The sequence below is a fragment of the Halichondria panicea genome, chromosome 15 (genome assembly GCF_963675165.1).
Source record: "Halichondria panicea chromosome 15, odHalPani1.1, whole genome shotgun sequence".
NCBI lineage: Eukaryota > Metazoa > Porifera > Demospongiae > Suberitida > Halichondriidae > Halichondria > Halichondria panicea.
Window position 1 is genome coordinate 1507711 of NC_087391.1, and position 22890 is coordinate 1530600.

A 22890-nucleotide genomic window follows, 5' to 3' on the forward strand; every position below is an offset into this window, starting at 1 on the left:
TCGTGATAGAAATAAACAAGGAAAAAGAATACTTCCGTCTGCTTTTTGCAGAGCGTCTAATCGACTCCATGGTACATCTAGTTATAATTATTGTTTTAAGACAATGAGGATAACTACTTAAGCCAATCTTTGTGTTTTTTTCATAGCCTACTCTATTTCAACAGTGGAGTCTTCTCTATCAATAATGACCCTCCGAACCAGAGGCTAGGGCTATCCTCAAACGTTAAAATCGTTTTGGATGGCGAACTGGTACATTGCAACTTGACTGTGAGTCATGAATTATTTTGTGTATTGTACAAACGAACAAATATACAGGGTGTAACGGATGGAGCTATCTTAGATGAAGACAAGAATCAAGTCTTCATTGCAGAGGTATTTTTTCCCCTCTACATAATTTATGTGTACATGCATAATTATTATTTTTATTATTAACAGGCCAAAACAGATGAAAGAAAATTGGTCAACAGCATGGGGGAGGGGCAGCTACTAATAGCGATGCTAATCAGTTTCATCAAAATTGAAATGAAACATCCAATCTGGGGTTTTCTTATGTCAAACAATCGTGTAAGTGAGGTGGTAACACTGATTATGAATACTTTTGCTAAAAAGTTTGCGCATAATGTTTACTGCCTGTGTTGCCATTGGCCTGGCCCGGCCACACGTGCTTGGCTTTTATCCCTCCAGTTAGACGTTGTCCGTGTATATCTATTGAGTGGTGAGATTAAAGTTACGACCAGCTCCATCGGACCATTGAACAGCATAAAGTCTCTCATACCTGTTTTTATTGCATGCTTCTGTGAGTTATCGACTAGTCTAGCAATATTCAGAGTCTGTACAAGTGCTACAATTTTCAAAACTTGTACCATTGTAAGTGCATGGGGGTGCAATTGGTGAGCCCATTCTCTAAAGGGACCGTACCGTGACCTACATCTATACAAATCTCTATTTGACTCTCACTTCCTGCTAATTGTATTTTACGTATGATGTAAACTCACTCCACCCATTCCCTCCACAGATGCAATGCGAGCAAGTCTGGGTTCATCAGCTGGTCAACTCCCCACAGATGCAGATGTACGCAATAATAATTATTTCCTCTCAGAAACATAGGAGTTAGTGACTATCTACCATCGGGGAAATCTCAACCATAACGAAGGCCTCGCCACCAATCACCGTGAAGGCCTGGCGTCAGTGGGAAAAGGGATAACGGCCCTCGCCACCAACCACCGCGAAGGTCTTGAAACATACGGATTACGTGTCGCCCTAGGAATAGGGCTTGGTTTATTATGCTTGGCCATAGGCGTGACGACTTTACGAACCACACATCCTGAAAGCCAAACTCGTATTCCTGAATCAAATGCGGCTGTCTTAGGTAAATATAATTTTTATGTGTGTACGTCAAGACTGTGATGTCTAACGTCAGGTGAATTGGAAATTGATAGCCAGTTCTGCTTACCCACTATATAGGAACCCAGGCATTCACTATTATCTTGAGGGTAAAGGTATCAAAATAATTATGTATGTATTGACGGGAAATTTTACTAACAAAAAAAACTTCTACATGCATTGTAGATCTACAAGCCATCAGATAAACTTCTGTTCACTGTGTGGAATTCATTCTCAACATTTATTTCGTAACATACCGTTATACCATAGATAGAGTAGAGAGGGATTGGAAACGGAAGTACCCACGATGTATCTCCGCGGTTTTAATCAAGGCTTACTTTTTAACACATGTTAAAAGCGTCGCTGCGCATGCGCAGATCTGAGAGTAAATTCTACAGGATCAGTAGGCTTTCATAAGGAAGAGCGAGTTAGTGGAAATTCCGGGCCGTCTTGAAGAGTGCGGGTGTGAACTTGAGTTCTTATGCTGGCCACAGTTTTCGAATTGGAGCAGCAACGACAGCCGCTAAACATGGACAGTACTACTGTAAAGAAAAAGAAGCAGCGTTCATCCCAGAAGAGGCAGATGAGGGAAATGGATTGGGAGAGAAGGGTGTTCCTTCATAAATGGAAAGGAATTATCTGGTAAGCTATAGTACACCTAAAAGCACTGAAGTACTAACCCTCGGCCGTTGACATGATCTACATACAGATGCTGAGAAAGGATTCGAGGACTCAACTATTAAAATGCTTGCATTCCAGGCCTACATTCAAACACCCAATACAACCTTGGCGGCAATGTCGGCAAGATTGATGGACAAAGGACCGTCAGGATCATCGTGAATGACAACACCCCATCCCACAATGATCAAGTCTGCTAAACTATGTACTGCACATTGAACGTGTTTTCTTTGCTGTGTATATCTACAGAGCCAACACTAGTACTTGTGTGTGTGCTGGGTTAACAATGTTCATATCACCTGCAGATCAGTTGTAGGCCCACCAGGATCTCTCCTCCGGATCCAACCATCGATATCATCACTATTGAGGATCCAACCATCAACAGTATTGAAGAGGTAGGTGTGCATGTGTGTTGTGTATAATAATTATGGTGGTGTTCTGTACTTCAATATGGTGAAGAGACGTCCTCCTCTGAAGGTACAACAAACCCGGACCTAGTGCAGATCCCACAAGAAATCCTCATGGCTAAGATCAACTTCGTCCAATATCTTGTGTTATGGCAAGAAAGATGTTGTGGAGCCTGACCACATTGAAACGGGGCAAGCTGGAGCATCATTGTCACCCACAGTAAGTCAACACCCATGATTGAATGATAATATTATTTTGTTGACAACTGCTGCCTTGAATACACTTCAGCAAGCGAGAATCCCGGAGACAATCCCAACAACTTCTCAGTCTGTGGAAGACACATCCTTCCAAGAACTTCTCAGTCTGTGCAAGAGACTTCCTTACAAAGATTTACCGTCTCCTTCAACAACGAAAAGGATTTGTGTATAAGAAATGACAACAACAGGCCAAAAGCTGTACAAGAAATGACATCAGCAGCTAGAAGAAGAATTGGCCAAACAGGAATCATGGAAGCTACTTCTTATTCTGTGCATGACACTTCCTCTCTGTACCGTCCCCTGCAACAACAAATATAATTTGTGTGTCGGAGATGACCTCGAGAGTTTGAACTTCCTTGCAGAGAAATTGACCATCAATCATCTTCTCATTCTGTGCATGACACTTCCTCTCAAAAATGTATCGTCCCCTGCAACAACAAATATAATTTGTGTGGTGGGAGATGACATAGAGACTTTGAATAAAATTGAAGTGACCCATCAATCATCTTTTGTGGAGACAATCCCATTTAACGTCCCTTGCAACAAAAATAATGTGTGCTCTGTGAGAGATGACCTCGAGAACCCGGAGGAAGAAGTGGTTCAACAAGGAATGTCTCAATCATCATCTGTTTCATTGTAGATGGCGGGACTCCCCACACCAGCATCATTATCAGCTGTCACTAAGAACTGGAAACGCTGACAAGGCATTCCAAGCAGGGACTCCTCGAGAAAGTGAATAGAGAAGCTGGTTGTTGTCATGGCGCTATCTAGATACATCACGTTGCCACTGTCGGTTACGTTGAATATGGAGAGAGTGTAGTTGGTGCTGACCAGTGGGGGGGCGTTGCCGGGTCGATCCCATACTAGCGTCCTGCAGATGATGCCTAGCCCCAGAGGACTAAGGAGGACTAGTTTGTTGTTAACAACAATTATATTATTATGAGAGAATATTATGTTAAATAAATGTTCGGAACCCGACCTCCGTGTGATTATTATTAATTTTGTTATGCTCTGGCTGGCATGCAGCTATATTTTAATCTACATCGAGGAATGCAATAATAATTGAATGGGTACATGGATTTAACATCCCCTACAACAATTGTGGTGTATGAGTGATGATCTCGTTTAAACAATCCAGAGGAGGAATTGGCTCAATAATGAATGGTCTCAATCATCTTCTGTGGAGATAATCCTATTTACCGTCGCCTGTAATAATTTGTGGTGTGTGAGTGATGACCTCGAGACTTTGAAAAACCTAGAGGAGAAATTGGCTCAACAAGGAATGTCGCAATCATCATCTGTGGAGACAATCCCATTTACCGTCCCCTGCAACAACAATACTTTAATCAGCCTGGAGAAGGAACAGGGAATATCACAATCATCTTCTAAGGAGCTTTAGAGAACGAGCAAACAGTAAACCAGCTAGTGAAGTATATACTATTATTGATCGTTTTGATTGAATATAATTATAGGAAGTGCCTTTATGCAGATCTTAGGGTTACAGGTGTAGGTGGCCACAGTGTTCAGACCCAGTGTTTGGTTAGAGTAGGAGATGACTCCATTGGTGGGGGGAGGAAGGAACATACACACCACTGTGAGAAGGTGATATTGGATAAGGTGATCATTGTACAAGAAGCAGGGGACCACTTCTGTGTGATCACCCGGCTCGCTTGTAGGAAGGTATACACACGTAAACTTATAAAGTTGTATGATGATGGGTACCTCTACTGCTATATGTCAAATTATTGTTAAACGTATAATCATACAGCACACACTATTATTAACTATAGGAAAACAAGTCCAACACCAAAAGAGAAGATCAAGTCTTGGAAGCGCACTGCCTGTATTTTTGTGTCTGTGGATCACCTGGTATAATATATGTACTTTTTCAAATTTACTGCTGTTGTTCGCTTACACAAACGTATCCAAAAGACAGGGCCGTATCATTGGTACGATTCAGAATACTTCCTTCAAAATCTTCTCAATCTTGGGCATCCCCAACTGGCTCTGTGAGAAACAGCAAACTCTTGAACTATAGAGAACAGCAAACTCGTGCATGCATGAACCAAAGAACAAGCAAAGCGAGTGCGCGCGCATGCAGTGATGCCTCACATGGCCAGAAGGAGTTTGATGACTAACATTAGAGCACACGTTTTCTTTTACATTCCAAATAAAGGACTATCGTATATCGTCTAACTTTTCGGACACTTTTAATTACCCCGACACTCTTAATTTTGAGACAACATACCTTAAAACTCAACTTTTCATTTAAACTATAATTATTATTATGGCGTATTGTATCAAAGATGACGGTAACCACCCCACACTCGTACCTATACACGACACTTAAAAAAATTTGTTTAGTTAGGAAACTGTAACAAAGAGGTACCCAAAATAGCGAAACAGTTTTGTGAAGAACTGATGATTTCGGTGAAAGTTAGTGGGTACCCAGTCTCAAGAAAGTACGAAGCCAAGCACTCGAGCATCTACGAGTACAGCATCCACAAAGGAGGATAGAAATTAATAGCTATGAAAGCGGTGCTGCACGAGATCAGACAGGAGATGGACAAAACAGGGTTACTCACCACAAACGTACCCCCCCCCCCCCCCATGAAGCTGATCAACCATTACACACGCTAGTTGACAGACACAATATTTACGTTGAGTTTATATCCAAGGAATGACAGAAATGGCCGAATGTGCAGATTGCTAGCAAACCATGCATGGAAATACTCTCATCGTTACTATAATATATACCTGGCAAAAGTATTGCACTTCAATGCGAAAAAGAAGGTTCAGGGATCGAGGAAACAAACCTGGAGCAAAACTAGCTTGGACATTGGACACAGACAATCACTGCTAAGTCAAGCACCAAGAACCCTTACAAAGAAAACTCCCACGAAGAGAACGAGGAAGGGCATTAAGAAGCTGCATTGTATGATTATAAGAGGGCCAATTATTGTTTTTCTTGTTCTCTCACTGCTGAAAACGTTCATTCCAAGTAAGAAGCACTTTCTAAAAAAACATGATATAAAAGTTGTTGTAAATCACGATTGGTGTCCTTGATCACTCTGAAATAACATGAGAGTACTACAATAATATAACTCACTGGTTAGCAATCCTACACGAAAATTATTCTTTAATTTAGAATTATCTGCTATAACGTACAAAGATTTAAAGGCGTGGCTTCCAAGCAGCCATTTCGCGAACATTTAGAGGCCAATCCACAAAATATAAGTGCCTCGAAAATTTCACGCTATATGGTAGTTATATACAATATTACTACAGTAGAACTTCGGTAATCTGGACCTCTTTAGTCCGAAACCTCGCAAATCCGGACAAAACGGCAAACTGAAAAAGAGGAGGGGCTGTCAGTATAGAATAGACTATTGCGCATGCGCAATCTAACTAAAGCAACAATAATTTTATTAGTAAACTGTTCAAACAATGGCCACTGCAAAGAAAACGAAGAGCTCACAAGACTCAATGTATTGGAGAGGAAGTTGAGATAAAAGACTTTCTAGCCAGCAGCCGCTCTTCTGACCTCATTAATATTGTACAAAAGTGTCTTCGTTAATGATATTCATAATCAATTAATGGCATCCGTGTATTCAGATCAATTAATGACAATCCGATGTATTCAGATGGGGTCTAGTGGGGCTCTATTCTGTATAGATTATTGCTTTTTAATTAATAAGTGCTGTCATCAGCGTTTTACATTCCAATTGTATAGGAAGCAACTAGTCACCAAGTGTGCAGATATTTTTAATTATTGCACACCCGAAAATGTGATTAAGCAAAAAGCTCGTAAGAAAAGGTGCAAGTCCTCCTCAACCAGCAGATCCCACTCTCTCTCAACAAAATAAAAGCATCTAGAAAGACATAAATTCAACAATGTCATCCATAAGACACGTAGTAACGTCACCTCATATTAAGTATATGTGTTTATTTTTGCTTGTGTGTATACACTGTTCTTTTGTTTTAAATTCCCACTTCAAACCTTAAACATTACATACAATATATAACGTACAGTACAGTATACACTTCGGAACTAGAGGGCATGGAGAGACAAATTCCTGAATGTCAATACTCACAAAGGGAGTTCAGTAAGATAATAAATTTTGTCGTGTTTATGTGCAAAAAAAATAATAATTATAGATATAGCTTTTTTTTTACTGATATGGATGCCACCATAAAGCCCTTATCGTTTAACTACACTACACTACCCATAGTATGAGCTTAGAGCTCGAGGTACTCCACAGCTTGAGCATAGAGCTTGAGGCACACTCATAAATATCTATGTGGCGTCACTTTACGCCGTAATGACGGGCCTATAGTCCCCAGCAAACACACCTTCGGACAGACGTTCTCTATTCAACAAGCTCTCTTTCCCCAGTATAAGGCACAATGAACTAATAGTGCTTGTGGACTCAACATGTTCAAGTGGTGTCAGTAGAGAAAAGATGCACACAAAAGGCTGTATTGTGAACTTTGTTGACAGAAACTGAGGTATTTCAGGTAGTAGACGAGTCCTTAAATAAGGTCATTGATCTCATTGGGGTGTACTTTTCTTCTGCAGCCAACGGGAGCAAACAGAAGTCACTCTCGGTATAGTTTCCCCAGGTAGCTATCAATATTTGGGGGTTGTATTCAGAGCTATTTTGGGGGGCTTTCTTAGAGAAGTAGATGATGTTACGACAGGGATGGAAGTATGTGGGTGGATGTTTGCTTTCACTGTCTGTAGATACGTTAATACCAAATATCTCCTGCAGATCTGGCTGGCTATTGCTTGATGGATATTGCTGAAGTCTTCCAGTTTTCTTCATCTTTCTGCTTTGACAGTGCTCAAAACTAGCTACTTACCAGTTGCAGCCATATCTGTAGAGTAACACTTCCTCTTTCATTCCACACACTTTCATGCAAGTCAAGGTGGAGCTCACAAGAAAGCTACTACAGTGGCGGCACTATCATTGTGATGCGTAAAACACAGCTGATCATGAATATGCTACACAAGTAGTATCATGAAGAGGTAATTATATGTACATTACAGCTGTAGTGTTTCCTGAGACACTCCCCTCACAGAAATACCGGTAACCATGGTTAGAAGTATGGCATGCAAGCAGGAAATAACGTTTCATTGCAGTTCAGTAATGTTCCAATTTAACACTAAGTTGCACACTTGAAACAGCGGGGAGCCATGCATTTTCGGTATGGGTGGCTACCTGTGATATATAGTCTCGCAGGCCATGAACTGATACTGATTAAAGTATGGCCGGCAAAACTGGAATAATAGGCATCAATGTCCGTTTTGGTAAAGATCATCACATTAGGCAAGCAGGAGTACACGAGGAAATTTCATGTGCTCCTGGTTCAAGTGACATTGACATAATTAATGTGTGTTTATATTTACGTCTTAATTTTGTCTTTTATTATGTGCTTCGAATAATGAATAATTTATCAGCAAATTTTTTATGGTCACTGCATTACGATTCACAACTTCTTTGGTTGTTACAGAAGTAAAGTAGTAAGCTGCGTATCAAGAAAATTATTTAATGCGTGAGTGGCAAATATTTAGACTCGATTACAAGTCACCATGGATAGTTTGTTATCGAGGCTAGGTATTACCGTATAGCGTGAAATTTTCTAGAGGCTTAATATTCGCGGATTTCGTGGGTTAGCAATCCCTACACATTAAGTCCACGAAAATTGTTAATTACATGCTATAACTTGTAAATATTTACGTGGATTCCGGTAAGCAGTGCTTTTAGAGGCCATTCCATTCCACGAAATATAAGTGCCTCAAAAATTTAGCGCTATACAGTATGCTGTAATAAGCATGTGGGCGGTGGTTGTGACGTCAGCATTATTATAAGAGTTTTTCCGTGCGTGAAGAATCTCACGCACGGACCAACTCTTTGATAAGTAACTTACCAGTCCCTCTTTGAAGGCGTAGTCTCCAGTCTAGTCTAGAAGGACGCACATAATGAAAAGTACTTGAGATTGTCTCCTAGACCTAGTATTAAATGCAGTAGTTGATCAATCATGGAATTGTGTGTTGACTTACTGCGCTCTATTTCAATTCAATGTTGCTGGGCTAGCTCCAACAGCATCCATGCCATGGGGACGGGGACGTACGTCTTGTCACAGATGACGACATAAACAGTTCAGCAGCTAGAGGACTCTTTTCACAGATGACAACATGGGATGGACTATGTCCGTACGTCCATCAGTATATACAGTGGACAGAACAAGGTACATGTACGTAGCAGTTTAATCGTTTAGGCTGATCTGACAACACAACCACGTGGACACTTAATCAGTTAATGCGCATGCGCGGCAGGCGTTTGCTCAAGCAAATTTGTCGGTAGCCTCGATCCCAGCCAGCCCCTCTCACTAGAGGGGCTAGTCTCGAGGCCAGACTCCTCCCAGGGAGAGAGTCTGGCAAACAGAGTCACTTTTCTTTGGTTTTCAGACAGTCAAAAGTGGGCGTGGTGACGATGCTAAAACTGGCTGGCTATTATCTCTACTCCTATACAGATTTAGTGAGATTTGAAAGATTCTCTGTACTTGAAATAACATTTTTAGTTGATGTATACAGGAATTTAAGTTAGCCATTGCCTACTGGCATAGTTTTAAAAATGACAAAGGTCAAGTACTATCAACCTCCTCTGTGAAGTGGAATCATGTGACAGTTTAATTGCATTCTTGCGAATCTGATTGGAGATGTCAAATTTTGACATCTGAACCAAGAAAAGTGACTCTAAATGCCAGACCCTCTCCCTGGCACATGTCAGATCACGTGCAAGGGAGTGGTCTGGGGCCAGACTATAGAGGGGCCTGGTAACCACCGTTTGTGCGCGAGTGGATTCAATAGTAAATTTGTTAGTAAAACTCTTTGTAATTTATCAATTAACCTTTTGTACTATGGTCACCCACGTGGTTGATTAAACTATGAGAGAAATCGCCATCACAACTCTAGGCTCATACAAGGAGCACTGATCTTACTGAGATGGCATCAAACAAGCGTCTGGAAGCAAGTAGACTTGCCAGAGCCGGTAGGTACTGGCAAAAAAACGCCCACTACTCTACCACAGTACAAAAGAAGACAAAACCTGACTTTTCAACACTGGAGCCGGAGAGAGCTTGAGCAAGAGCAGAACAGAAGTAGAAGCCATCACAACAAAACTAGTCACTAGTCTAGGTCATAAATGTTGTTAGTAGCTGTGTTATTTCATTAAAACTGCTGTGATTTGTGCAATAACATCATTGTAAAATATACAATAATTTACTAAGATATCTCGATCCCCAAGAATCTTGGGGCAATTGACGCATGCGCAGACAGTGTATACGCCGTCTTTCAATTGAGAGCGGCCTGAAATCGAGACTAATTTGCCGGCTAAGGTTTCATTCGAGTTAGCCTTGCACTAGCCTCGATTCAAGGCCTATTTTAATCGGCCTTGAATCGAGGCTAGCCTTGCACTAAAGCGCTAGCTTTTTGTTAGCTACAAGACTCAGAAAATATCTGTTAAAACAGCTAGCTAGCAGTAGCCGGCCATTTATCTCTTTTTGGTTAATTTTTCCTGTGGATGTAATGCGCATGCGCGCTCATTCCCCATGGGCCATGTGCGATATCCAGATCCAGATCCTCCTGGGCAGAATTTTTCTTGAGGGCCTGGTAAGCCACAAAACACTACCATACAACAATATAGATAACAATATGCATGTACACACGTCTTTTCTTCTTAGATATTATATACACTGAACTACAGATCCTGGAATCTTGAGGTCCTGGTAAGCCACATAATACAACAATAGATGCATGTAAATAAGTCTTTTCTTCTCAGTGACTTTATATAGATAAGCTGACTTTAATATAAAATTCATTATAGAAACTACTATAACACTAATACTTTTTGAGTAAAAGCATAATATGCATGGCGAGAGGCATTAGCAAGCGCACGCTTGCAACACTCGTTATTACAGTGCATGCTTGCAGAGAGCAAAATACCACATTAGAGTGAGTGGTTGTACTTAAATGTATCTCAAGATTGGAATATTTCTACTGATACCATTGTATAGGTGAATGAATAAGCTACAATATTATTTGTAATTATGGTATTCACAGCACAGGGCTCGCGCTAAAAATATTAGCATGACTGTCAACATGTCAGTCCAATTAATGCTTTGATCTGACAACATGTAATTTTGCTCTGACATGCAAAGTTGGCTAGGCTATACAATTTCTATATTCAAATCAGGCACACAAGTCATTGGTTCTTGTGCATGAGGCTGGCAGCATGATCTTCGAAGTTGGACTCTCAAATATTCCTTGAGCCATCCATAAACTCGTTTAAGTTTCTTAGGCCTGATAGCTTATCATGAAACTTTGTAGAGAAAGACCCACCAGCCAAAGAGAGAGACCGACCATTCAGCCAGAGAGAGATAATAAACTAAGAACTTCAGAGACAGTTCGCTTGCTCTCAGCTAGCTAACTACATTGAATGTACAGCCACGAGGCAATTTGTAATTCTTGGTCATTTTCACTGATCCATTTATCCACACTTCTTGTTCTGAGCTACAAGAACTCTGATAAGGGCTCTTACTAGTGCTAGAATAGCTAACCCCTATATAGCGATCTCTGGCTAGCTCTACATGTATGCTCCGACAAAATGTCTGACTAACACGTGCAATGATCGGACACGTGCATAATGACCGGAATTTGTCAGGTGTCAGACTGTAATTTTGAGCCCTGCAGCACAATACTGATTAAGAATGAGAAGTGTGCTAAAGGCTAAACTGTACTTGTCAGATAACCTATATACTATACTAAGAGAGAAAAGGAATATTTATATTGTACTAGCCGCCTATTGCCCTATATCCCATTGTCACAACCTACTACAACCCTTCTTCATCCTACCTTAGGAGGGGGATTGTTCAGCCATCCTACCTTATCGTACCCTGTCATACATCCTACCATGTCCTACAAGTCCTTCTGCATTCCTCACTGCAGTAAATAATCTATTTCCTTCAAAGTTAAATTTGCTAGGGTGGAAGCTACGCCCTCTTTAATGAGTGCAGAGGTGAGGTCGCCATTGTTTACCTACTGAGCATGCTCAGACATAGCAGATGGCCACACCCCTCTTATCTTAGCAACCACTTGAGATCTATAGCAACAGTAGTGTTTTGCACTGTCGATTCTTACCGCTCCAGTTAATGCTCCTTGCTAGCCTCGATCCCAGGCCGCACTTCATCAGGGAATCACTCTTATCTTAGAAGGCCGTCCGTGCCGGTGAAGGAGGCTAGGCTATAGCTCCTCGCACGCAAGTTGACACAAGCTCTTATCTGAGCAGCTTTTATTCTGCCCCTTATATCATAAATTTAAGTTATCATAAAGTTCTTGGTCTTGTAGAGATGCATGCAGTAATCATAAGGCTTATGATTATTGCATGCATCTACAAGACCAAGAACTTTATGATAATTATCATGACAGACACTGCAACAGTGCAAATAAAAATTCGATCAGCCTACAGCTAGCTAGCTAGATCTAGCTGTAGCAGCTTTCTTTTTTATCATAGTACTATGGTAGTCGAGCGCCGCCGCCCTCCTTGAAGGAGGTCGGGAATCAAGCCTATCCACAGTTTTGTTCTGGCCTGTTAAGCAATAGTATCATGAATATCATTCATTCTATGTGGGTGCTAACCAATAGCGATGAATATCATTTATTAAAGTGGGTGTTGGCCTCGCCTCTCAGTCAATCCAACGTGTGCAAAATTCACACGTGGTACAGTTGAGTGGGTGTGATCAATCCCCTTTGAGATACTGCAATCTGATTGGAGCTGGTGGAATTGTTGGATTTCCAACAATTGGAACAAAACTGTGGATAGGCTTGATTCCCGACCTCCTTCCGGGCAACGGTAGAGGGCGGCGGCGCCTGACTAGTACTATGGTAATGCCACCTACTGAAGATATTTGATCTAGGTAGCACCATAGAATCTATGTGCTGGTACCTATAAGAAAAAAAGTGTACAAACAAGTGCATTTGTGAAAAAAATAATGGTGATAAGTAGACTACCGTATAGTGCGAAATTTTCGAGGGGCTTAATTTTCACGGATTTCGTGGGTTAGCAATCATACACAAAAATTAAAGTCCATGAAAATTGTTCTTTAATTAGAATTACCTGCTATAACGTGCAAAGGTGTGGCTTCCGGTAAGCAGTCATTCCGCGAACATTTGCAACGAAATGCTTTTAGAGGCCAATCCATGAAATATAAGTGCCTCAAAAATTTCGCACTATACGGTATCTATGGTTGCATGTTGGATAAGTTGTTCAAACCAAAAAGGGAGTGCACAAGATGGGTAACCCTAAAAAAACGCCCTAAAAAAACGCCCATTAACAAGTTACGTGGCCTCCCAGGACCACTCTATGCATGCATGCAGTGAAAAAAGTTTGCAAACAAGTGCAAAAAACATTTTTGAAAAAATGGGGAAGAGTATATAGGGTTGGAAGAGCATGTAACAAAAAGTTCGAAAACAAGATTGTGGGTTGGTATAGTCTTTGCATGCTCCAACTAGTTGGGAGTGGGGCTCAATCTTTACGATCTTTAACAGTTGGGTCCAGCACTACTTCGAGTTTTGGTGGGCAGGGCTCATCTGTATAGAGTCTCAAATTAAGGAGTGCTATTCATGCGGCACTCTTGTAATTATACACTATGTGTTTCGGTGCTGGTCCTCCCTGGTGGAAAGAAAAGTCTCCTGTATCGAAACACATGCAAGTTGATGGTCAAATAGGGGATCGAGCGCCTCGCATAAAGAAAAAGGTGAACGAGAAGTAGTGCTGGACCCAACTGTTAAAGATCGTAAAGATTGAACCCCACTCCCAACTAGTTGGAACATGCAAAGACTATACCAACACACAATCTTGTTTTCGAACTTTTTGTTACTTCAATGCACATGCTCTTCCAACCCTACTCTTCCCCATTTTTTCAAAAATGTTTTTTGCACTTGTGGATCATTAGATTCTATATTGCCAATTATAATTATTCTGCCTGAATTAACTAATTTTGTCGCAAACGCGTTCCATGCATATACATTTCGTCTTCTTTTTTGCATCGCTGAATAATATATCTATGCATGATATATACGTCCGTATAGCGGGTATATTCATCTGGGCCCACGAACTTGTATATACTGTTGCTCCACTCCTGGTGTTGCCGAAACTCAGTTATGTCACTCGGGGGTGCATGAAAAAAGTGTCTATATACATAGGCCTCACAACCTCTACCAGAAACATAGCCAATTTTCTCTCTAGGTTTGAATGTATAAGCGTCATCAAAATCTTTTGTTATATGGCACGTTCTCTCGTTGTGTGATATGACCAACAGTTCCAGCAGCTAGAACTAAATCGTGATCGAGCTTGCCTGATGCTTCGTAGTGAGTGCTGATTGAGATATTATACCGATGAAATAGATCCTACTTCTGAACGGAAGCCCCCTGGCTCTCAATATAGTGGATAATACGATGAGTCACAAACCCTTGAAAGTAAACTATAAGCTTATAGCTGCATGAGAGTACTAACAATTGTATAATTATTTCATGCACATAATTATATCAATTATAGTTAAATTCTATTTTATGTGCTATATAATTACAGACTATAATCTGGCCTGTTTTGTATGTGATACGTGTGTACGATATATACACAGCAGCTAAAACTAAAAGCTATCTACGTATTAGTTATTGCCCACATTCCATATATTGCACTGGAGCAACATAATTATAATGCCCGAAGGCCGTGCAATAACTAACTTGTTGCCCATGGCCAATGACGTCAAATCTTCTGATTGGTCAATTTTCCCCTTATAAATTGTAATAAAAGACATGTGTTTTGAGCGGAATTTTAGAGTTTTTGAATTCCATAGTAAATTCTTAGGTTTTGTTCCCACAAGTAATGAAAAGGCTATTATTGGGTGTGAGGGTGGGGGATAAGTCCCAAAAGCAGATTTCTTTCTCAAAATCTACTGCATTTACATGCACTGCATATAATCCCAGTGCAATATAATTTTATGGTTGCTATATATGGTAGTATAAATGCAACATGCCATATACAGAGCACTTGATCTACCCACTCACTGGGCAACAAAATCTATTATATCTACAAAGGAGAAGAGTATATAGGCTAAAAGTTATTTGGGCACATCCATTTATTGCCAGACTCCGTTGTTATCTTCATCTTTCTTATACACAAGTCGTCTGCATGACCCGAAATATGTTCCTTAAGCATTCTGTCTCTGCTGCATTTCAACTTATCTTCGGCATTGTTGTAGTACAGAGCAAATGTAAGAAGTGACCAAGTAGGATATTCTGACATATATCGTGGTCGAAACTCCGCCTTGCTTGCACAAGAAAGATCCACAATCTTGCCGTTTTCATCAACGAGGCCGTTTGGAAAGAATGCCGGGTCTATACCATTGTCGAGGATAGGAAATTTCAATGGCTGGTAGTCTTTCAAAGCTTCTGAATGCCTGTCACTCTCCGTACACACAATAATTAAACAGCACACTTCCTGAGGGTAACGCAGTGTACCTCCAACTAGAAAGTAAAGGTCTGGTTTCTTTTCCTCCATTTGCAGTTGACGAGAAGCTTGATAAAAGATAAGTAAATTTTCCAAGGTACAAGAAAAGGCAACATTGCCAAAGACTGATGCAGGAGAAACTACTGCCTTAATACTTTCCGTATCTTTTACATTCTCAACCCATTTTACAGTATTGATTCCCCACCACGAGTAGTGGCCATTCGGGAGAAGGGATTCATCTGGGCCCACAAACTTGTAATGTTGCTCCACTCCTGATGTTAGCCGAAACTCAGTCATATCGGGGGTGAGAAAAGTGTCTACATAGGTCTCACCACCAGAGCCCAAAATTTGGCCATATTTCGCTCGAGGTTTGAACGTGTAAAAGTCATCAAAATCTTTTGTTATGGCACGTTCTCCATCATTGTGTGTCACATGACTAACAGTTCCAGCAGCTAGGACTAAATCGTGATCGAGTTTGCCTGATGCTTCGCAGTGAGGGCTAATCGAGGTGAAGACATGCCGGTGAAATATTTCACATCTACGGAAATCTCCTGGCTCTCGATAGTGGATACGATGAGTCGCAAACCCTTGAAAATAGCTGCATGAACGTGAATGGGGCTCATAAAATAAAAATATACATGTGCACTAGACAATCATTAATACTTACACAGGCTCTAGAGCTCTATATTAACAGTGTCATAACCCTAGCAATGCAATTGTTTTTTCTAACCTGCTGCTCTTCAGAGACATCTTCCGTTGTTACATGACATGATTTATGTCTAGAAAGTCAGAGGACATGTGTTATATTTGGTGTATCACCAGACTGCAATGACCACAATGCACTGAACTCCTCTGCTAGAAATTAAGTGGGTGGATCTGAACACTATGGGATGCCAGCAAGGTAGGTGTAGTTGATTAAATATCTTTTATCTATAATGACTTATTAATGAGTTCATAGAAAAAGGCAAGGCTTCATGTAAAAGAGCTATAATGTATTGTACTGAGTCTGAGGACAATGAGGTGTTCAATTTGACTCTACATTCTTGTTCACATATCTACATGCTGATTCAGCTCAGTAACTGACTTGGCGTGTTTTAATTTGGCGTCTCAGGTGTGGCTATTGCTGCAATGACATTGCTCCACCGGAAAACTTGAATTTGACCGTTTAAATTTGCATGGTAAAATTTGCCAATCACCAAATTAAAACACCCACCAAACTTTCCTGTTATAAATTATTGCAATAAAGTTGACAGGATAAATTTGTATTTAATACAGGCATAGATCAGCTTATGGTATCACAAGATAAATGCGTAAAGTTTATGAATTATTGCGACAACCTTCAAAATAGATTAATCAGCAGCAGATAGTACTATATTTATAGAGGCTAAAATTGGAGGAGAATGTTCACCACACACTTAAAGTAGACAGTTCTAATAGCTATATCAGTCTGTCAAACTGTCTCTCCGTTCTGAGTGATACTGGATTGGCTATCGTCAGGGAGAGGTGAAAGTTCACGAGAGTCTCCCGAGTGACCATTTAGGCATTCAGTTTGTTCACTATAGAAGACCTTTGCTCTGACGGCATCTTTCATAATGTCAAGCTTCTGTGCTTCGTATTGCTTTTCTTTGATGCACTCCTCAAAGAAATCTACAGTGAATAATTTAACACAATAATAAGGGAATTTTATTCGCACAATAACGTACAATTTTACTTTCACACATTACAACTGTGCCAACTAATGTGACACTTGACAAGGTGAAGTGAAGCTACCTTTTAGGTTTTTCACATCAGTCTCAATTTGTAAGTCAATCTGCACTCCACTGTCTCTGAGAGCTCTGTCCAACCTCTTGAGGGAATCTTCTGCTAGTCGTAGTCTCTTTTCTGTGTTGATCCTCCTCTTCTTCTCCTCCTTCCACTTGGTCTCAGTCAATTGCTTCTCATGCGATACTTGCTGAAAAGTGTGTGGAAAGATTAGTAACTTTAGCACTAAAAGTCTGTTGAGTGGGCGTTGGTGGTGAATGTGTATAAGAATAGAATCGGTTTTTGTGGTTACATACTTGACAATGTGCATGTGTGTCTATAATTATGCTCACCTCTAGGTTAGCCTGCAGACCAAGAGCTGTAGCAGATATTTGTTTCTTCTCAATCTCAAGTTTTTTGGCTGTCAACTCCTGGGACTTCAACCTGAAAAGTGTGAAAAGACGATTAGTTCCTGAAGTTATTATCAGGTCCTTGAAATAGCACAAACACACCTCTCTTCAGTAACCATTTTCTCTTCTTCAGTCATTCTCTGCTTCTCCTCAAGTGACTAAAATATGGGGGGGGGGGGGGGTGATCATAACAGCATTGTAATTCTTGCAGCCAATGCATTACTATAATTATTATTAATGTATCGCACTATAATTATATATGCACATACGAACCCCTCAAAATATATTACCGTATACTGGGTATCAAATGCGAGACTCTTTCGATTGCGAATTGCGAGTTTTGCAAACAAAAGACTCGCAAAGGAGAGATCGTGCGCATACAATTTGTAAGATTCGCATGCAATTTGCAATGATTGGAAACTGCTTTTAATGTGTCATTAGAAATTGTATAACTACGCATTCGAAACCCGATACAGTTAATCCAAATTGCTATGTACCTAGTCACAGTGAGTATGACTGTTGTAACATACAGTGAGATCTCCCTTCAGGTTGGAGGTGACATCTTCTAACATCTTCTTTTCTTCCTCTAGTTCTTTTGCCATTTTCTCCCTCTCTTGAAGTTCAGCAGCTGTCTTTTCTTGCTCCTCAGACACAGACTGTGAGAGGAAAGAGGATCACACACACCGTAGAAATGACCACAAACAGACGATGGCGTAAGTATTCAACACAACTTTTTGTGATACGGCATTCTACATGAGATGAGTCTACATCCATGACTGTATTATTGAGGGAAATAAAAAGATCCCTTCTAATAACGCACTAGCTCTATAGAGACGAAAACGTCCGTTCTAGGCTCATACATAGCACTATAATTATAGTCACCCGGACGTCCTCACCTGAAGGTTCTTCTCCAGGTCCTCTGTCTTCTTGCTCAGAGTATCTTTCTCCAGCTGGATGTGCTGCATAGACGCCAGCGTCTGCTGCAGTTCCCTGAAGAGCAATCGTACAATCATAATAATGGTGGGTGAGGTATTCAATGAGCCATACATTATTGCTCCTAATTGGGCAATCACTCTCCCATTCAAATCAGACCCTGCACACACCATATAATTTTGAGACCAAAACTTTCGCGAAGTTACAACGCCACCTTTCAATGAATGCAAAAATGCAATAGAACAAAAGTCAGGCTGTGATTTCTATATTGTACGTAAGAATACGGTCATCCCAACACTAGCTGTGAGTTGGATAGATAGATGAAAAGACAAGATGTAATTACTGAGGTGTATATATTATTATACCGTATAGTTAGCAGGTTATTCTGAGGCATTAAATGTTCGGGGATTGCTCAAACTAAATATTTCACGGATTTTATTTTCAAAGATACATTTGTATATGTCCAAATGACCACATCCCTACAGTAGAGAGGCCTTTCAATACCGGAAGTAAACCAAGTTTCAAAGAACTAAATTTTCAAGGTTCAGGTCAATCCGCGAAAATTTAGTGTCTCAGATAACGTGCTATATGGTAGTACTCACTGATCTGCTGTGTCCTTCTCCAATCTGAGGTTCTTGGCGGCCTCCTCAATCGATTTTTTCTCCTCCTCCAATTTGGCTGCCAGAGCTTCTAACTCCTGGAGAATTAAGACACTGACGTAATCATGGTGAGCACTTACGTACATGTACATCAGACAATAGCAATCACAAACTGCTATCTATTATCGGCCTCTACAGTAGACTATAATTATGTAAGCAATGCACCACAACATATTGTGGGTTAGGTTGCACATGTGAATAAGCAATCTTATGGTATTGGGAAGCTAAGTGCACAATAGCCATACTCTACTTATTGTTGTTATCTTATGTCACACTGTAAAAAATGAACCAAATTGTGCTCCCAAACTATACAGTGTTGACAAAAGGGATTGCTCCACAAGAAAGATAACATCTCATTCAAACAGCAGATATAATCCCTTGTAGCTAGTACACACACTTGACAATAGATACACACTGTACGTATGAGTTACCAGTAGCGATCCCCCAAGAGTATAGTGATTAATGTATCAAGTTTACCAAACTAATAGAGCAGATAATGTAGTGAATGTGATTAACACTTCAACTCACAGCTTTTCGCCCTTTTTCAACCTCAAGGTCAGACGCCTCTTTGTTGAGGTTAGAAATGGCTGTATCCATTTCTTCAGACATTTGCTTGCTCTTTTCCTCTAACTGCATTATCACTCTGTCACCTAGCTGGGCATTACGCCATGTACTGTGTGGGTGTGCACACAAGGGTGAGTAAAGTGAGTCACAGTGCTTTGGCCATCTATAGTAGTTTAATTGAAAGAGTACGTTCGGCCTACATAGCAGTGATAAGTTGTGCTTGTACCATACTTGACTTACACAGTGCCAGCTTCCTTCAGAGCTTTAACCCACTCTATTCCATTGTCGTACGTCTCCGCCCCTACCCAGATCTCACCCTATAGCAAAACGTATAGTCAGTGAGACAACCTGTGTATCAGTCTATGGACTAAGGAATCAGTAGAAAGAAACAAGCATCTATGGCACTAATGTCCACACCTAAACACACTATGTGAGAGTAGTGGGCTCAGCGTGTACAATGTACTGTTTGGTAAAAATAAATGTCCAGTTTTCGCTAATCTGGGTTAACTCACTACAAAGTGGCTGTTGGTGATTTTGATGGCATACTTCTGCGGTCCATTGACAGTTTGCTCCACTTCACAGCCGGCCAATGGAATCACTCCCTGCACGTGCATGTGTGGTTAGGATGGGTTAGGATGTGTGTGTGGTAGGGGTATATGTTTGCATTTAACAAGCAACAATGATTGTGATCATAAGTGTAACAATCCCCACTTACATAACTACCATTCAACACAGTTTCAATGTTTCAATAGCAACTTGTTAGCTCAACAAATCAAAATTAATGACATAACATCAACACTGACTTAATTCCTTCCTTTCATCTCTAGAGAAGGCTTCACCACAAAGAGCTTGTTTGCAATACCTAATATCCTGAGGCTCAACAAAGCATATATTGCATCCTTACCGTGCATCCTTACCGTGCACCCTTACTGAGCACTGACTTCTATCAACACAAAAATTAATGATATACTGTATACTGGGTTTCGAACGCGAGGCTCTTCGATTAAGAATTGCATCGATTTCAATTAAAGACACGCAAAGAGTGAGCATGTGCGTATAACGGTATAAGGCTTGTACAATCTCATTCGCAAACAATTATTCAAAACCTTGTTACGGTATTGGCTTCCTAATTGCAATTAACTGTTACAGTAGCATTCCTGATTTGCAATACTAAAAGCATTATATACAATGGCTACAATGGCTAGAAACGCCATAGCACAGTGATTAAGATAAATATGAAGCACCTAGGTTATTGTAAAAATCTATGTATGGGCAATTTTCTCTCATTGGGTAGCTGAAAAATAATTGAGTACCTTAGGGTGGATATTGAAATGATGGGACTTCTCAAATATCTTGCTCTCAGACTCGTTGTAGTACAACAAAAATCCTTCTTTTACAATGAAGAACCTACGAGGGTGGGTGTTAGTAGGAAGGTACAATTTGTTTACAAAGACACTGATTTTAACAAACAGTGTGAAGTACCACAACTATAGCGTGGTTTAACATGCACTCACAACAAAAGTACAATTACAAGTACAAGTAAAAATGCACACAGATAATAACTAAATTGGTGACCAGCTAGATAGTGAGACTAGACATTATATGACAAGCATGCATGCATGCAGCATACAAAAAGTCTAGATCCTGAGTAGACGATCTTATATAGCATGCGTACTTGATCATAGTTAGACATAAAAACAGCCAAGATGCAGTTTCAAGCAGCTATAATTATAAATTATAGTTATTACATACCTTTTCTGCCATCTTGCAGACTTGTGGCCAAATGGCCTTTTCATGAGGAGGCCAAAATGCTGCACTTTGGTGTCCCCAATATCGAATGAGCCCATGTCTGCAGAATACCTCTGCACAATAGGACTTTCTGCCATCTCTAGTTACTGACCTGGGGCTAGTTTAGTTAGCTATTACATGTATATATGACTGTAGGCCTTTTAGGCAGCGCACAATATTTAATAGATCTGTCACATGTGGTCTAGATACACACCCACTATTCGCTACTAGATCAGATAAACTTCAGACTCAGAGGTCACATAATAGCTAATGATGGAGTCATCTCCACAGGAAACTCAACACATTCCTTGGGATGAATACATTCAAAGTATGTTGTAATTGTCTGAAGACTGAAGCATGTGATATCAGTGTATCTTTGCAGATAAGCTTCTCTCCAGTGAATGCGGTCTGACAGGTGTGGCATTGCTTACGAAAAAGGGTGTGTGTGTGTACAGCCATGGGACATTGGCTAATAACGAGAAACAGGTGTCCCACGATTAATGGTCACCAGCTGGCCATTGAATTATGTTTTTCAGTACAGGATTGGGACCTATTGATTAAACTGTTTTCAGACAGTGACGAAGGTATTAATATTAATACATATAATTATAAATTATAACGTATGCATTTCAATCAGGTGCTGTATCAAAGCTATCCCTACTAGTGGACGATACGAGTGTACAATTCCAACCCATCAAAACTACTTTAGCAAGGTAAGCAAAGCTGTGGTCTAAAACAACAGATTTTTGCACCTTGTTATTCGGGCCTTTATCCAGTGTGTACGGGGTGTGCATAGGAAACACACACCGTTTGGTGGCCTGCTCCTTTCCCCTTGGAGTGCTAGTGTGCATCAATGAACCTCCTGTTCCCATGAGCAGCGCTGTCAAGATTGTGGAAGAATTCTGTGCCCGTATAAGAATTTGATTGCTCACTATGCATCCTTTATTAGTTTCTGTATCTTCCATCTTATTTATAATTCTTCCAATAAATTATGTGAACACTGTCATAATTCTTAAGCAAAAATTCAGGTTCTAGTCATCTCTTAGTGAAATTTTGACTAGCACCATCATAAAAGTGTGTGACCAGTGCTCTTGAATAAAAATAAACGATTGCATGGAGAGAGTAAAAAGCAAACAGACACACACACACAGTGACATTGTTCCTATGCCTTCCCTCCACCGCTACCTTCAGAGTGTCCAGTCTGTGTCGTGACCAGGACAACCACCAGTATCACAGCCACTACCACAACATTCACCAACACCACGGGAACGATGTACTTGGAGTATCATCTGGGGAAAGGAATATAATACTCATAACTAAAACTTACACTATAGGTGCTCATTAGATGGCTTATTGGTCTGCTGTACTGTAAACAGGGGATAATTATTTTTTGCTTACTTTACTTCTGCCCAAAGACATGAACAACTGTAGCGTTCAGGAGATTTCACTCTAGTATTGAGTGTCTTATCCTCTATTGTAAGGAGTACTTCCCTGTCAT

The 22890-nt window shown here is 40.4% G+C and overlaps 3 protein-coding genes and 1 long non-coding RNA gene across 5 annotated transcripts; 2 read left to right on the forward strand and 2 right to left on the reverse strand.

Moving 5' to 3' along the window:
• The first annotated feature begins 1738 nt into the window (after positions 1-1738).
• Positions 1739-3590, forward strand: LOC135348963 (uncharacterized). The gene is made up of 3 exons (XR_010398831.1): positions 1739-2025; positions 2093-2688; positions 2758-3590. It is a non-coding gene; the product is annotated as an uncharacterized LOC135348963 (long non-coding RNA).
• An 11176-nt stretch (positions 3591-14766) lies between these two features.
• On the reverse strand, positions 14767-16160 carry LOC135348901 (uncharacterized). The gene is made up of 2 exons (XM_064547285.1): positions 16029-16160; positions 14767-15896 (listed from the first exon to the last, which is right to left on the reverse strand). Exons 1-2 carry the CDS (start codon positions 16046-16048, stop codon positions 14903-14905), a joined length of 1014 nt encoding a protein of 337 aa, XP_064403355.1. The 5' UTR covers positions 16049-16160; the 3' UTR covers positions 14767-14902.
• A 475-nt stretch (positions 16161-16635) lies between these two features.
• On the reverse strand, positions 16636-21492 carry LOC135348862 (pleckstrin homology domain-containing family D member 1-like). The gene is made up of 12 exons (XM_064547225.1): positions 21357-21492; positions 20918-21011; positions 20117-20206; positions 19845-19921; positions 19569-19713; positions 18984-19078; positions 18345-18438; positions 17979-18104; positions 17551-17606; positions 17392-17482; positions 17069-17249; positions 16636-16945 (listed from the first exon to the last, which is right to left on the reverse strand). Exons 1-12 carry the CDS (start codon positions 21488-21490, stop codon positions 16749-16751), a joined length of 1380 nt encoding a protein of 459 aa, XP_064403295.1. The 5' UTR covers positions 21491-21492; the 3' UTR covers positions 16636-16748.
• Positions 21493-21569: 77 nt separating this feature from the next.
• Positions 21570-22395, forward strand: LOC135348943 (uncharacterized). Of its 2 annotated transcripts, XM_064547359.1 has the most exons (5): positions 21570-21720; positions 21775-21878; positions 21934-21976; positions 22030-22105; positions 22169-22395. In XM_064547359.1, exons 1-5 carry the CDS (start codon positions 21663-21665, stop codon positions 22314-22316), a joined length of 429 nt encoding a protein of 142 aa, XP_064403429.1. In that variant the 5' UTR covers positions 21570-21662; the 3' UTR covers positions 22317-22395. The 2 variants fall into 2 exon arrangements, 1 of the variants encoding a protein (XP_064403429.1); XR_010398820.1 differs by having other exon boundaries at positions 21578-21720; positions 21775-21976; positions 22189-22395.
• The last annotated feature ends 495 nt before the right edge of the window (positions 22396-22890 follow it).